This window comes from Helobdella robusta (assembly GCF_000326865.2).
Source record: "Helobdella robusta unplaced genomic scaffold HELROscaffold_10, whole genome shotgun sequence".
Lineage (NCBI taxonomy): Eukaryota > Metazoa > Annelida > Clitellata > Rhynchobdellida > Glossiphoniidae > Helobdella > Helobdella robusta.
Window position 1 is genome coordinate 1,149,876 of NW_008703571.1, and position 17,616 is coordinate 1,167,491.

General features: G+C 33.1%; 2 protein-coding genes across 2 annotated transcripts in view; one reads left to right on the top strand and one right to left on the bottom strand.

The window, feature by feature from the left end:
* Positions 1–212: 212 nt before the first annotated feature.
* HELRODRAFT_166585 (hypothetical protein) lies at positions 213–1,242 on the bottom strand (the record flags this gene model as incomplete). Its single annotated transcript, XM_009011817.1, has 3 exons — positions 213–265; positions 318–588; positions 1,129–1,242. 3 exons carry the CDS (start codon positions 1,240–1,242, stop codon positions 213–215), a joined length of 438 nt encoding a protein of 145 aa, XP_009010065.1.
* An 11,316-nt stretch (positions 1,243–12,558) lies between these two features.
* HELRODRAFT_190008 (hypothetical protein) overlaps positions 12,559–17,616 on the top strand; it is a gene marked incomplete at its 3' end in the record, with an annotated part of 5,250 nt that continues 192 nt past the window's right edge. Inside the window, exons 1-12 of the mRNA XM_009011818.1 lie at positions 12,559–12,660; positions 12,693–12,832; positions 13,008–13,024; positions 13,553–13,591; positions 13,879–14,008; positions 14,193–14,288; positions 14,669–14,712; positions 14,899–14,983; positions 16,067–16,126; positions 16,503–16,571; positions 16,732–16,784; positions 17,332–17,425. Coding sequence (XP_009010066.1) covers positions 12,754–12,832; positions 13,008–13,024; positions 13,553–13,591; positions 13,879–14,008; positions 14,193–14,288; positions 14,669–14,712; positions 14,899–14,983; positions 16,067–16,126; positions 16,503–16,571; positions 16,732–16,784; positions 17,332–17,425 — 766 coding nt within the window. The 5' untranslated portion in view covers positions 12,559–12,660; positions 12,693–12,753. The remainder of the gene's footprint in view (positions 12,661–12,692; positions 12,833–13,007; positions 13,025–13,552; positions 13,592–13,878; positions 14,009–14,192; positions 14,289–14,668; positions 14,713–14,898; positions 14,984–16,066; positions 16,127–16,502; positions 16,572–16,731; positions 16,785–17,331; positions 17,426–17,616) is intronic.

Sequence of the window (17,616 nt, forward strand, 5' to 3'; positions counted from 1 at the left end):
GTAAATACCATTTTGTATATGTAAATACGTTATTGTTACTAAATGTGTTGTGTATCCCTCTCAATAATTGTAGTTGTGTTTTTAAGCGTTATTTAGTGGTAAGCAAGCAGGCTGGCGTGAATGGAGTCAATGTTAACTGTCAGCAGGCAAATGCTTCAGAAACAATCCAACCGAATATAATAAATATTTGTGAAACATTGACGTAAAATAAATTAGAATTGAACGAAATGAGATAAATTGAACTGTAGTAATAAATCACACTTGCCTGCATTGAATAAGAAGAATTAAGATTTTATAAAAAAAAATTTAAAACCAACCAGTGACGCAAGTGAAGTTGACCTCCAGGTAACTTTTGAGGTCGTCATTGCATGGAGCCTTCGTCCTCTCAAGCAGGTTTGAATCCGGAAGTCGTATGGAGCAAGTTTGCCTGCCGCTGCATCTCCTGTGCACGTGACCCGTGACATCATTGAAACATCCCAGGTAGCCAAAATTAGACTGAACGCAAGGTCCTTGGCGCATGCGCCCAAAAAAAGCGGAAGTGACAAAGATGATATCCGTTTCCGGGCAGGTTGCCTGGAACTGTCCAGTCTGACAGGCAAATTTTGTGTAAATTTGGTTGTTGTTGATGTTGACGTTGTTGTGGGCGTTGTTGTTGTTGCTGCTGCTGCTGCTGCTGCTGCTGTTTGATGGGTGGTCATACGCAGCAAGCATGTTTCCTGGAAAGATTAATAAAGAGAGAGATTTCATTTCAGATACAATAAGATACAATACAATACAATTCAACACAATTCAATAAAATACAATACAATAAAACCTAATAAAACCAATACAATTCAATACGTTGCAATACAATACAATACAACACAATTCAATAAAATACAATACTATACAGTACAATACAACCTAATAAAACCAATACAATTCAATACGTTACAATCACAATTCAATAAAATACAATACTATACAATACAATAAAACCTAATAAAACCAATACAATTCAATACGTTGCAATACAATACAATACAACACAATTCAATAAAATACAATACTATACAGTACAATACAACCTAATAAAACCAATACAATTCAATACGTTACAATACAATACAACACAATACAATACCATACATTGAAATACAAAATCCATGTATTTGCATTGTATATGGTATTTGTATTGTTTGGTATCTGCAATGTTTGCCTTGCACGCATTAAACACGTGATCAGAACGACACTGGTGGTCATGTTTATGTCCACTATAATGGGCTGGCCATCATGTGGCGTTTAGTCGCTTGCTTTTCCTTGCTTATAATTGCTGTCATAACACAGCAATAAATGCTATAATAACTGTTCTGTATTTATGTTAACGCATACACAAACACACACACACACACACACATACACAAACAAACACACACAAACACACACACACGCAAGCGTATACACCCAAAAAGACCATACGACCCCCATTCATTCTTTCCCTATCTCTTTCTCCTTTTCTCTCCCTCTCTTTCTCTCTTACACACACACACACACACACACACACACACACACACACATACAGGCTTATGCAAACATATTTTGGCAGCAGAATTAGTATCTGAAGTGAAGATAGAGTAGTAGTAGTGGTAGTAGTAGTAGTTGTGGTAATAGTAGTAGTAGTATTAGTAGGTAGTAGTAGTAGTAGTAATAGTAGTAGTAGTGGTATTAGTTGTGGTAATAGTAGTATTAGTAGGTAGTAGTTGTAGTAGTAGTAAAGTATTATTATTATTATTATTATTATTATTATTATTATTATTATTATTATTAGTAGTAGTAGTAGTAGTAGTAGTAGTAGTAGTAGTAGTAGTAGTAGTAGTATTGAGTAAACGAGATTAGCAACACCAGAAGAAGAAAAAATTCTTTTTTCAATTAAAACGACGTGAACCAAGCACAAAGACAGACAAAATAATTGAATGTATGTCTGTGTGTGTGTGTGTGTGTATGTGTGTGTATTTATGAGTATGTATGTGTTTTGGTATGTATGTGTCGATGTGTTGTGTGTGTATGGATGTGTGTATGTATGTTTATGTGTGTGTTTGTATGTGCTGTAGTTGTATGGATGTGTGTGTATGTTTATGTGTGTGTTTGTATGTGTTGTGGTTGTATGGATGTGTGTGTATGTTTATGTGTGTGTTTGTATGTGTATTTATGTTTATATATGTGTGTGTATGTTAGGGGTACGTGTGTGCGTGTGCGTGTGCGTGTGTGCGTGTTTAGATTTTTTTTTACGACGTAATAACGTTTAATTACCTACTTGCATACATTCGTTCATGTTTATGTGACCAATTCAAATAATTCCTCGTTCCAGGTTTTTCCGCTCTGCGTTTGCTAATTTTTTTGTTTAGTTTTGTTTGTTTGTTTGTATGTACTGTTTTGTATCGTTTTGTATTTTTGGGGTATTTTTAATGTTGTTATGTTGATCTAGCTGAGTTGCGGTTTTCGTACTGTAGTGACATTATCTATTACATCATCATCATCATTTCACCATCTTCACCAAATTCATCAATTTCATCATAATAATCGTCGCCATCATCATAGTCATCATCGCCGTCGTCATCATCAACATCATCATCATCATCATCATCATCATCATCATCATCATCATCATCATCATCATCATCATCATCATCAATTCCACATCACCATATTGCATTGGACGCAAGCGCTTATTTTGTTTTCCATGAATCATACCAAGCAGTGTCATCATCCTCATCGTCGTCGTCGTCATCATTATCATAACCATCCTTATCATCGTCATTATCATCATCTTCTTCTTCATCATCATTATAACCATTATCATTGTCATCTTCATCATAATCACCATCATCAAGAATAAAAAGAGCCGAAATAATGTTATTTAAATTTTTATTAATATCACCATTATTATAACTATTCACTACTGCTACTACTACTACTACTTTTAATAATAATAATAATAATAATAAATAAAAATAAATAAAAATAATTACAATATTTACCTGCTAAAAGCAGACAGACAGAAAGCAGCCAATCAGCATTCGCCGATGAAGTCACGTGATGTACATTCATGCTGCTTTTGATGTTTTTTAGTAGCAGCAGCGATAGTTGTAGTAAGAGTAGTAGTAGCAGTTGTAGTAATAATAGTAGTTGTAGTACCAGTAGTAGAAGTAGTTGCTGTTGTAGTAGTAGTAGCTGTAGTATTAGTAGTAGTAGTAGCGGTAAATATGGTAGATGCAGTAGTTTGTAGTTACTCAGTTAATGATTTTGTTGTTGTTACACATAGGTCTCAATGTCTTTCCCATTAAAATGAATTTTTGGACTGAATTAATTTCTTCAAATTGGACGTTAACGTTATTGATGCTGTTGTGAATGATGCTATTAACGTAATGTTTGCTAATGTAATTTTTGTTGACGTAATTGTTGTTGGTGACTATTTGTTGGTGATTTTGGTGATGTTGTTGTTGTTGTTGTTGTAGTCTTTTTTAGTTTGACATTATTGTCGGTGAATTGAGAAACATTTTTTTAATTTTTTTCTAAACAACAGATTTCGTTACTTTAATTTATTAATTAATTTAAATTAATTTAATAGTTTTTTATTTGATAATTTGTAAATTTAAACATCCGAAAATTTCAACTTGTGATGATTATTATATATATTTTTTACTGTATTTTTCACGGCACAAAATGGGTACATAAAATACATACAAGTTAAAACAGTTGAATGAATGTTTTAAATGCTTCACAAATGTTTACAAAAAACTTTTCCAAATTCCATTTATTATCATTATTATGATTAACATAATTATTATTACTTTTTATTATTATTACTTTACTAAATTATACTATAAACTTTTATCATTGCCATCATCACATACCTCTATTATCATCATCTCGTCATTATCACCATAATTATATTTATTATCATCATTCACCATTCAACGTATTCATTCACAACTTGCTTCTACTACTACGCCTAGTCTATGGCACCATCATCATCGTCGTCATCATCATCATCATCGTCATTATCATCGTCATTGTCATCATCATCGGGGTCGTCATCATCATCGTTTTCATCATCATCGTCATCATCTTTGGTTTTTTGGCCTTTTATACATACAAAATGCAATAGACACATACAGACACCTATACACACATACATATATATATATCAGTGAGGGAATGTATGTATGTATATATATGTATACAATATATACAAAATATATACAATATGTACACATATACACGTGTACCATATACAACTGTATGCGCATATAACAACCATACCGTTACGTCCCTTTATATTAGGTAGATACACGATTGTATTTGTGTATGTTATTTTATGAGTATTATATAATTATGTATTTATGTCTGCGTGAAAGAGTGTAGTCGTGTGTGTGTGTGTGTGTGTGTGTCAGCGTGAAAGAGTGTAGTCGTGTGTGTGTGAATATGTGTGTGTGTGTATGTGTGTGTGTTTGTATGCATATGCCTGTGTGCTTGTGTGTGGTGTGTGTGTGTTTAATTATGTTTGTGTATACATACTAACTATAATCATAATTGAATAATTATAATTGAATAATTTATATAGCGCTTCATTCGTAGCCTGGCGCTCCAGCGTTCAATTTCATGCTCATCGCCTCACGCTGTTCAAATGGTATAACGTGTCAATCAAGGTGTCTGTCAGATAGTTTTGTGGTTATTTTAATGTCATTTTGATGTCCTGATTGTTAGTGTTGTCATTTTAATGTCATGGTTGTTAGTGTTGTCCTTTTTATGTCATCCTCATCTTGCTGTCACTTTAATGTTATCATGATTGTTTCTATTTTAATGTCAGATTGTTTTTGTAGTTCTTCTACTGTCGCCACCATCATCTTCGTCGTCGTCGTCGTTGTTGTTGTTGTTTTAATGTTGTCATCATAGTTGCTGATGTTTTTACCTTGATGTCATCGTGGTATGTGTGTTCGTGTTCATCGTCACACCATCATGCTAGTTGTATCTAATGTACAATGTGCACTGGAATCTTCAACATTGGGATTGTCATCATCATCGTTTTGTTATTATTGTTGTTTGTGTTATTATTATTGCTATTGTTATCATCATCACCATCATCATCGTCAACAACCATTTATTTTGCGTCAATATTTTTGCACCCAGTGTTTGCCTCACGTTTTGGGGTTAGTGAGTTTTCATTTTTTCAAAAATTAAGTGCTATACAAATTTATGTATGTATGTATGTGTGTGTGTGTGTGTGTGTGTGTGTGTGTGTGTGTGTGTATGTATGTATGTATGTATGTATGTATGTATGTATGTATGTATGTATGTATGTATGTATGTATGTGTGAGTCTGCTTTTTCTTCTTTATTCCCAGGTTTCAATAGTGGTAGAATACAAAAGTTGGTGTTTCATGTACATGTTATATATATATTTACATACATACGTACATACACACACACACGCACACACGCACAGATTTATAGGTACATATATACGTATATATGTTTATATGAATGTAGATATAAAGCCAAAAGCAGTAAGTACATTCAGCTCATTATTGCTGGGTACAAAAACGTAGATGCTGATTATTTTCAGTGTTTTTGCTTCTGCACCAAAGAAACCTGCACTCAACTGAACTTATCGTTGCAGTAAAACTAGTATGGTAATATTAATAGTAGTAGTAGTAGTAGTAGTAGTAGTAGTAGTAGTAGTTGTTGTTGTTGCTGTAGTAATAGTAGTAGTAGTAGTAGTAGTAGTAGTAGTAGTAGTAGTAGCAGTAGCAGCAGCAGCAGCCGTAGCAGTAGCAGCAGCAGCAGCAGTAGCAGCAGCAGCAGCAGCAGTAGCAGTAGTAGTAGTAGTTGTTGTTGTTGTTGTAGTACTAAATAGAATGGCAGATGATAATTGTGAAATCTTTCGCCATCTTTTGTAAAAAAATTATATATTTGTCATTCTTTAGACAACCAGTGTTTCAGTGTTTGTTAAACACACAAAATTTAGGTGCGTTGGAGTATTTTTAAAAATTTAATTCTTCGGTGATGGCATTTTTAAACTTTGAAAACAATGGCATTCAATTGCCAGAAACTTTCTTAACTTAAATAAACATGAAGAATGTTTGCAAAGATTCCTTTTCTTGACTACACTCCAATCCCGACTAGCTTAACTAATACACACAACTTTACAGGACCCACTTTAAAATGAAATGAAGAAATTTGAGCAGTCTAAAAAATTTCTTATTAGTTATAAAAATATACTGAATTGAAATTTTTTTAACCTGTTATTCATACTGATATTTTATTTCTATTTTTGATTTAAGTTTTATGTATTTCAATTTTTTCCTCGGACAACATTGGTGAAACTGTAAAAAGAAACTTTCAATTTATAAATAACGACATGAAGTAAAAATTTTCATTAGGGAACGTGATATCATGATATACTGATAATGTACATCAGTCAAATGTGCACAAACACACACATACACACTACATCAATCAAATGTGTACACACATACACACACACACACACATACATACATACATACACACACTCACACAACAACAACAACAACACACGTTTAGACGACATTTTCCCCGAGATCGGGGGTTGCCGTTTGGCTACCTATGATGAAACCGAAATACCCCTCGACGCCATCCACATCTGTCACTCGCCTCAGTATCACTGCCACCCTGTCCTTCTCCACCTGCTCTCTCCATCCCAATCGCGGACGACCCCTTCCTACCACTCCTTCAACCTCGAACTCCAACGCTCGCCTAATCCTGACCCTTTCATCCCTTCTCAACACATGTCCATACCACCGCAATCTCGATCTCCTTATCAATGTCACAATGTCCTCATTCAGTCCCATCATTGACATCAGCTCTGTACTACTCCTATCCTTCACTTTAACCCCACACATCATCCTTACCATAACTCTTTCAGCCCTCTGCAGTACACTTTTCTCCTCTCTCCTCAACACCCAAGTTTCACCACCATATACCATCGCTGCTCTCACACATGCTTTATATACCCTCCCTTTCATCTTCACTGACCATTTCTTTCCACACAATACCCCACCCAGTTCCCTAAATTGTATCCATCCTACACGAACTCTAGCCGTAACTGCGCTCAAACATCCTCCATCCGCGTTCAGCTTATCCCCTAAGTAAACAAAGCTTTCCACTCTTTCAATACCACCACTCAACCCCGTCCTTGCGTCCGTCCTATTAATCACACCATGAACACATTTCTTACATTTGAACGTGCCTTCCACCTTTTTCAGTGCCCCCCTCACACCACTACATCTCTTATGCACCCATTTCTGACATCCTTTACACAATACCGAGTTAGCCTTCACTCTCCTATCACATACCCCACAGGGGTCTATTTTACTTATCACTCGCTCCCCACCTTCCCCACTCACCATTACCTTCGTCTTACCAATATTAACTTTCAACCCTTTCTTTTCAATAACACTTTTCCATCTGTCAAATTTTAACTGCAATTCTTCCATGCTATCAGCCATCAAGACTAAATCATCTGCATACAAAATCTCAAATAACAACCCCTCCATTATGTTTCCATACACAACATCTATCACAATTGCAAACAGAAACGGTGATAACACTGATCCTTGATGCACTCCTACCTTAACACTAAAAGCGTCCGACATCCCCCTTCCAACCCTCACCTTTGTCTTTGTCACAGCTTTAACAAGTCTCTCATTCACTCCTTTCTTCCTCAACGCCCATTCAATGACCTTCCTCGCGTACTCGATCAAAAGCCTTTTCTAGATCCACAAAACACCTGTACAATCTTCGTTTCTTCTTTCTATAATTCTCCTGCAACATTCTCACCATGAACAACGCATCCACCATTCCCCTACCAGGCATAAACCCACACTGCATACACACACTCACACGCACACACATATGTGACATATACACACATATCTGACATATACACACATATCTGACATATACACACATACAAACACACTTGCATGTACATTCACACACACACACACACAACATTAATAACATTTATATAAATTATAAAAACGATGTTAACGTCAGCAAACAAACAAAAAACATACAAACAAACAAACAGACAAACGAACGAACGAACAAACATACAAACAAACGAACGAACGAGCAAACATACAAACAAACAAACAACAATAAAATTAAGATAATAATTTTATTACTTAACTCCTACTCTCTGTTCATCGTCTCGTCATGCAGTCAAATGAATTGAAAAAATTAATTGGCATCATTCGTAACAGTAGAATAGTAATTGTGTGAATGTCTGCCCGTGTTTGCCGATGGTATTTCATTTTATAATAAAGTCGAAAATAATGATGACGACGACGACGATGATAAGGATGAAGAAGAAGTTGTCGATGTCAACGGAAAATGATAAGATAGAAAAATTATTAAAATAAATTGAATTTTTATCAACAATTATTTTTCTTCGACTCGGGAGGAAAAAATTATTAACAATAAAAAACTGTAATAATAATAATAAAATTATTATTATTATTATTATTATTATTTTTAGGTGTATTTTTGTATGTATCTGCGTGTATGTGTGTACATGTGTGTGTGTGTGTGCATGTCTGTGTGTCTGTTAGTGTATGTGTCTACATATGTATGTATGTACGTGTGTGTATGGGTTTTTAAATATCCGGATGTGTGTGTCTATATGCCTCTGTGTTGGAATGTGTGTATTTCTGTATGTGTTTGTGTGCGTGTTAAAGGTAAGTGTGTGTGTATGTGTGTGAGAGAGTTTATGCGTGTGTACGCCAACGAGTATGTGTATATTTGTATGTGTGTATTTTAAATGTGTATGGATGTGTGTGTGTTGGTAAGTATGCGTGTGTGTGTGTGCGTGTGTGTTGCGTATCTGGGTATGTGTGTATGTATGTGTGTGTTTGTGTATCTGGGTATGTGTGTGTTTGTGTGTGTGGTGTGAGCTTGATTCCATGATTTGGAAACGTGTCACGTACTGAATATAACTAATGTAACGGCAAGTTCTAATGATGCGATCTTAATAAGTGTGTTAAGTGAAATTAATTAAACCATTACACTCAAGTACATTAATTTTTACGGTTTTTATCTAAATTGTAGTAGTAGTAGTTGTTGTTGTTGTTGTAGTAGTAGTTGTTATAGTAGTAGTAGTAGTAGTAGTAGTAATAGCTGTAGTAGTAGTAGTAGCAGTAGTAGTAGTAGTAGTAATAGTAGTAGTAGTAGTAGTAGTAGTAGTAGTAGTAGTAGTAGTGATGGTGGTATTTTTTGTTATTTGTTATTTTTTAAACTGAAATACCTAAACAATATTTCCTGCCAAATTAATCATTCCTCTTAACTTGCACCCACGCATTAAAACACGAAGCCATGAACGATTGAAAGAACGAGTAAACGAATGAAAGAGTGGATAAAGGATGAATGAACGAATGAATTAATAAAAGAGTGAAAGAATGAAAAGGTGGAAATGAAAGGTTGATGAAAAATGAATGATTGAATAAAAAAAAAAAGAATTTATTCGACGTTATCGAATGTCAAATGCGAGTTCTTTAAATAGAACTAATTGAAACCCGCGTTTAACAGGGATGAAAAATTAAACGTCCATAAATTAAATAGATTCATTCATTCATTCATTCATTCATTCATTCATTCATTCATTCATTCATTCATTTATTCTTTTTTTTAATTCACATAATCATTGATATTTGTATCAATTTTTCATTTATTGGCTGGTATGTTCATTCATGCTCCTTCTCTTTATCCAACCAACTATCAATCCATCCATCCATCCATCAATCAATTAATCAAATTCTTCATTAGTCAATCAATCAACCCATCTATTTATACATCCATCAGTCCCTTTGTCATTCCATCCACTCATATATCCACCCCTTCATTCATTCATCCATCCATCAATACATAATTTTTTTATCCATTCATTCATTCATTCATCCATCCATCAATACATAATTTTTTTATCCATTCATTCATTCATTCATCCATCTATTCATCTATCAATCTTTTTATCAGTCTAGTCTTTTATTTTTCCATCCATTCATCGTTTACACAATAACACGCAGTTACACATGTAACAATACGCATACATACCGCTTGAATAGGCTAACAAACACTACACACACACACACGCACACACACACACACACACACACATATATATATATATATAACAGTATGTATATGTATATAACATGTATATGTACATATATATGCAGTATATAAATGATGAAATTTAAAAGGAATGAAGGAATGATTGAATGATCGATGATGATATCAAACAGAGCTCATGTTGGGTCGGATTGGAAAATATTGTAGTATTAATAATTATGCTTTTGGATTATTGTTAAATGTTTTTTGTGTGGTTTTGAGGGAGCTTGTTCTGATTTAGAGGTTCATTTTAATTAATTAATTTATTAATTAATCAACTAATTTACATGTTTATTCATTCATTTTTCTAGTCATTATTACTTTTATCTATTAAATTAATATTATTAATTATCACATAATTTTTCTTGAGAAGTTGCATGTTTTATGATTGGCCAGATTTTTGCTGGTTATTTTTGTTATCACCAATGAGATGTATTAATATTATAAATATTATTATTATTATCATAAATATTATTATTATTTTCATCTATTTCATTAAAGGACAAACTTATTAACTCGGTTATTAAATCGTCGTATGCCATTTCTTGCGATAGATACACTGTATAAACCTAATGCAACATAATGTGTAAACTACATCGAACAATCAGCCTGATGAGTCATCTTAACAAAACTTCTCTTGTGAATTCTGATGATGAGAGAGAGTACCAAGCAAAACCAGATCTGAAATGATCTTCAAATAACCAATGTGGTTTTGTAGAGGATTGTGGCACTAGAAACGCTATCTCCATGCTACGAATGATCAGTGAACGAGCGATTGAATGGCAGAAAGACTCCTTTATATATGTTTTGTCGACTACTCCAAAGCTTTTGATAGCGTGAAACACGAGGAGCTTATGAAAATATTGAAAAATTAGGACATAGATGGCGAAGACACAAGAGTTATCAAAAACCTCTATTGGGACCAAAGAGCAGCGATGAAAGTTGGTAACAAAATGACTAGTTGTGTCGAAATTAGGAAAAGTGTTAGGCAAGGCTGTGTATTCTCCCCAGACCTGTACAATCTCTATAGTGAGATCATCATGAGAAAGATAGAAGATCTACCTGGAATATCCATTGGAGGCGTGAATATAAACAATATAAGATATGCCGATGATACAGCTCTTATAGCAGATTCAATGGAAAACTGCAAACAATTGTTTCCAAATTGGTTTTTGAAAGTGAAAGGAAAGGCTTGCTAATGTACATTTAATTCAATTTTAAATATTATTTCATTTCATTCATTGATTTAATAATTTGCTTTGGTTGTAATGAAAGAGTTTTTATTATTATTCCTAGCCATTTTTGTAGCAACTACATTTTTAACTTGTACTTTTAAAATTAATTTTTAGCAGAAAAATATTTTTGGTAAGAACAACAAAATCAATCACACTGACACCTACCACACACGCACACACAAACACACACACACGCACACATACTCACACACACCCCTACACACACGTGCACATGCACAAACACACACATTTGTATACACAACACACATACATACAATCAAACACACACACATGCATACGAAGATATGCTTAATAATTTATCGCAAACACATGTGAATGTTTACGATATCGTAAATACAACACACATACAGATACACACACACACAGACAAACACATATATAACACATATGGTTTACACACACGCACACAACACACACACAACACACATACGTATACACATAATTTATGAAATACACGACACACAACAACGGGTATTATGTATACGTCGCGCTTGTACGAAAATACCGCGACTTCTACTAATTCTTTAAATACCTGTTGCAAATTTGTCAGTTTAGTAATTTTTTACTATTTTTTTCAACTAAAATTTAATAAGTTTAAAAAGTAATTAATAATAATATTAAAAGTATTAAAAACATTAATGAAATTTAATAGATAATTGAATTTGGGCCTTTGTATTGTATAGCATTGAAATTGCAATCGCATTCTTTTTGTATCAATATATATATGTGATGTGTGTGAGTGTGTGTGTGTGTGTGTGTGTAGAATTAATTTAAAAAGTAAAGTTGAATATTCTAATATCCTATTGCTATAATATTATTAAGCATTAACAAGTGTACAACAACATATTACAGATATTATTATTAAACAACAGTGCCAATCACATCAAATACGAATCACATCAATATCATCAACAACAACATCGACATCGTAAACAACAACGTGGTTATATAAAACAACAACAATAACATTGAGCTCGCTGACATTACATTATATCACAACAACAACACAACAAATTGTCAACAACAGCAACAATAATAATGATAACATTAACCATAACATCAACAATTGCAGTATTAAAACCAAATACATCCACAACAAAACCCGGTCACTATCATCGCTATCTTCACCAAAAACATCAATAAAAGACATCAACTGAACTAAAAACGTAGACATCATTATCATCAACAACAACAGCAGCTGCTGCAGCAACGACAACAGCAGCAACGACAACAACAGCAACAACGACAACAACAACAGCAACAACGACAACAACAGCACAACAACAACAACGAATTATAAAGTAAAAATGACGACGACGTTTAAAAAACTCAAATCACCCTCTCCATTGCTAACTACTCTATCTATCATCTACATACTAACAACAGGTATGCATTTTTTCTTTCATTTTTTCTGACTTCATCATCACGTTTACATTGCTATTTTTATAATTATTCAAAATAAAATTAAAAAAACAAAATGTTTAATATTTTAAAATAATTTCATATCTATAAAATTGTATATTTCTTTATATTTATAAAAATCTGTTTTATAATTTTTCAGCCACTGCCGAACTGACGGTTAAGTTTTTTTTTGTGTTTTCAATTTTTAAGTTCATTCATAATTATGTAATAATTTCAAGTAATTGATCAATCAATTAATTAAATGAATTAGTCGATTACGCTAATGTTATTTGATTGTTGATTTTTTAATTGTTTCAGTCAGTGGATTCAATTTCGGCTTATTAATTTGTAAATTATGTATATTATATTACATCGTTGTTTTGCCCTGAAACAAATTTTAAAAATTTTCATAGTTTAACCTCGTCAGGTTACTTAATTGGTTATTGAATTAAGAAAAAAATTAATAATAATAACATAATAATAATGATAATAACAAAGTTTAAAGTGGTTCAGTAGACTGGCATCAGTGTAAGAACCACTACAAAAAATGTCCAAGTCTCCTGGCTCTCTCCTAGCTTGATTTTAAAGTAGTTTGATTGAATCCACTGACTGAAATCATTCGTTTAATTAATTGATCAATTACTTGAAATAATTACATAGTTAATAATTGTTCGAATGATTAAAATGATAAATTATCTCAAAAAGGACGACGATATTATTACATTGACGGTCGATGATCTAGAGGTTAGTTATCTCATCTAAATTATCAATAAATAATTATAATTATAATTAAAATAATCTTCTAATTTGAAAAATTTGAAGCGCTCCGATTACCAAAACGATCTTAATGCTAAAAAGAAAAACATAAACACACACAATCCCTCAGAGAGAGAAAGAGAGAGAGAGAGAGAAAAGAGAGAAAAGAGAGAGGCACCTACACACACACACGCACACAAATACACACAAACACAAACATACAAATACACACACAACGTTTTTTGTATAAAAATAATGCGGTTTTTCATAAAAAGTTAGCTAGCATGACGAGTATGAAGAGGTGCACGGTTTTGAGAGGGTTGATCCAGCATGAGAAGTCACTGCGCGTTAATATCAGAAGAGACTCTGAATCAGATCATTCTCTAACCACATCTCGATTTAGAGGTTATGATATTGATGATGATGATTGAGATGATGATGGTGATGATTATGATGACGGTGGTGGTGATAATGATGATGATCTTGGTGGTGATGATGATGATGACGGTAATGATGTAATGATGATGATTGACGTTGATCAATCAATCAATCAGACAATCAACCTTCCATGTAATTTTAAAACAACCAGATTATCGTAAGAAACGAGACGATGGCAGAGCTAGAAATTTAAAATGCCGGCCACAAAGGCTTATCAACCACACAGCTTTCAGCATTTCTTATAAAGGTTCTATTATTTTAAACAACAATAATAATAATATTGATAATAATAATAATAATGTTAATTGGTATTGTTAAATATTTTTATTATTTGTAGTTTTTTTTTATTATTATTTTCATCTTTCATAACGCAATCCATCAAGGGATTAAATCCATTTATATATACCAGCTTATTAATAACCGTATTTAAAATTAGAATGAATGCGTGTGTGTGTGTGCGTGCGTGTGTTGTGTGCGTGATTCAATATTTCATTTTATTATTGGAGAGAATAACTTTTCTTCGATTAGCTGGTTTGATTGTTCGTCCCTTCGCTCACTCACTCACTCATTCATCCATTCGTTCGTTCATTCGTTCGTTCGTTCATTCATTCACTCATTCATTTTTAGGGATGGAAGCTGGAATATTTGTGAAGAGTCTATTGGAGTTACTGGTGATATTGACGATGATGGCCACGACGATGATGATGATGATGTTAATGATAACGACGATGACGATGATGATGATGATGGTTAGAGATAACATTGATTTCGAACCCGGTTACAGCAGCAGAATGACCAGATACCTTGACCATTTTGTCATGGCATTTATTATTACCATATTAATTTGCGTTCTACAGAAAAAACCTAGGGAATACTTAGACGTCTTCAAAGGTTTTACAAAATTAAATGCCAGCAACTCGTGGATTCCTGCTTATGCAAAAGGTATCATTACCATCATTACCATCGTCATCGTCATCATCACTGTCGTCATCATCGTCGTCATCATCATCATCATCATCGTCATCGTCGTAGTTTTAATTATTCAAATTGTTTTAAATCATTTATAATTTTTTTTTACATTTGCAGAGTTTGGACACGCCGCATTCGTAAGAATCTCTTTTTTATTTCAACTCAAAATAAGAATTTTAAAGTTTTATTATTTTTATTCATTATTTAACTCAGTCGTTTTCTCAGTTTAATACTAACTAATTAAATAGTTACTTGAAGGTCAAAAAGGTTAAATGTCAATCTCTCTCTTGTGCACCTGCTTCAGAGGTCTCAACGACAAACACACACGGCTTGAAAACAACGCTTGACACACATTGCATATGATAGGAGAGGATCTTTTGGCATTCGAAACCAGTCACTGCAACAGCAAGACCAGACGCCTTTAAACATTGAGCCATCACGGCGCCGTTAATTAGTTTATTTATTTATTTATTAATAAATAATTTTAATTATTTTTTATTCAAGGATAGATTTTTTACCGTTGAAGCAAATTACCAACAGCAGGTTAAATAAGATTTTTTTATAATTTATTATTATTATTATTAGTAGTAGTAGTAGTAGTAATAATGTAGTAGCAGTAGTAGTAGTAGTAGTAGTAGTAATAGTAGTAGTAGTAGTAGTAGTAGCAGTAATAGTAGTAGTATGAATAATAGTAACAATGTAGTAGTAGTAATAATGTAGTAGCAGTAGTAGTAGTAGTAGTAGTAGTAATAGTAGTAGTAGTAGTAGTAGTAGCAGTAATAGTAGTAGTATGAATAATAGTAACAATGTAGTAATAGTAGTAATAGTAGCAGTAATAGTGGTATCAGTAGTAGTAGTAGTAACCATAGCAGTATCAATCAACAACAGCGGTAGCAGTAGTATGAATTTCATTATTATTTTCATTCTAAATAACAACAACAATAATAATAACAAATATAATTACACTTACACACACGCGCGCACGCACGCACACACGCACACACACGTATATATGAAAACATTATTATTGATAATTTTTGTCAAAGGAATTTCAAGATGATAAGGACACGTGCGATGTTATGACCGATAAGATTCTGCTAGAACTGCCCGGTTCAGGTATAATCATGATAAGGATCATATAATAGTATCATGATATTATGATGACTAAATTATAATATCCTAATAGCAAAATGATTAAACTATGATATTGGATTGGTAAAGTGATTGAGTTGTGATAGTAACGTGATGAAATTATGGTGTTGGGATGATATATATATATATACATATATATGATAAAAATGTGAAAGCATTTGGTCACCAATCGATCAGTCCTTCAAATCAAACACATATAATATTCTTTGATCTCAAATTAATAACAATAATCATAATAATAAGAAGAAGAAGAAGAAAGGACAATAATTAATAATATTGATGATGATAATTCGCTTTGTTGATAATTTGTATTAATAAATTAACTCAATTTCATGTACAGGTATAAAGCTGTCCTGCACATTTGCCATTCACGGCAATTTTTTGGTTTTCTTAATTCTGGTTGACGTTGGTTCGTTTTTTTTGTCTGTTTTTTTGCCTGCTTGTTTGATTCTAGTGCGTTTTTAATGTTTAAAATCGCCCGTTCGCTTATTCGTTCATTCATTCGTTCGTTCGTTCGTTCGTTCATTCACTTATTAACTCATTCATTTATCCATTCTTTAATGGTTCAGATAGCAAAAGTACCATGTCAGCTGGAGAAATAGTGGAAATATTGAACGAGGAGGTGGTGATGATGATGGTGATAATGGTGATGAGGATGATGATGATGGTGATAATGGTGATGATGATGATGATGATGATGGTGGTGATAATGGTGATGATGATGATGATGATGATGGTGATAATGGTGATGATGACGACAAAGTCGATGATGATGATGGTGACGATGAAGAAATGATGATGACGTAAAGATTGACGTAGATGAAATTTTAAGGGTGAATAAGTTACTCACATTCAGTTACCTACCTTTATCTTTTTCTTCACCTATTTTCAACATCATAAGTCGCATAAAAGAGATTGAAAGGCTGCGTTTTGCGCTGGCTTTGTTGCGGTATTCACTGGGTTCGAATGCTGCCTGCACGGTTATATAAAAATATTAGGATGAACATTATTATATAAACACTTTATAAAAATAATACTACTGCTATTTTTTACACTACTGCTACTGTTTCAACTACTACTACTACTTCTACTACCAACTACTACTACTACTACTACTAATAATAATAATAATAATAATAATAATAATAACAGCAATTCACAATCGACAGGATAATAATTTTGAAAAAATTGTCGAGCAAGTTTACCTTGGATATCCACGGTTTGCATCTTTTCCATCGGAAAAACTTGGCAAACTCTTTACAGGTAAATATTATCCGTGGTTAATGATAACAATGATAACAATATTGATGATTAATAAGAATATCAATATTAAATATAATTAATATATTTTTCACAAAATTACTGCCACAACAGCAGTCGCTACTGCTACAACAACCACTACTACTACTACAACCACTACTACTACAACCACTACTACTACTACAACCACTACT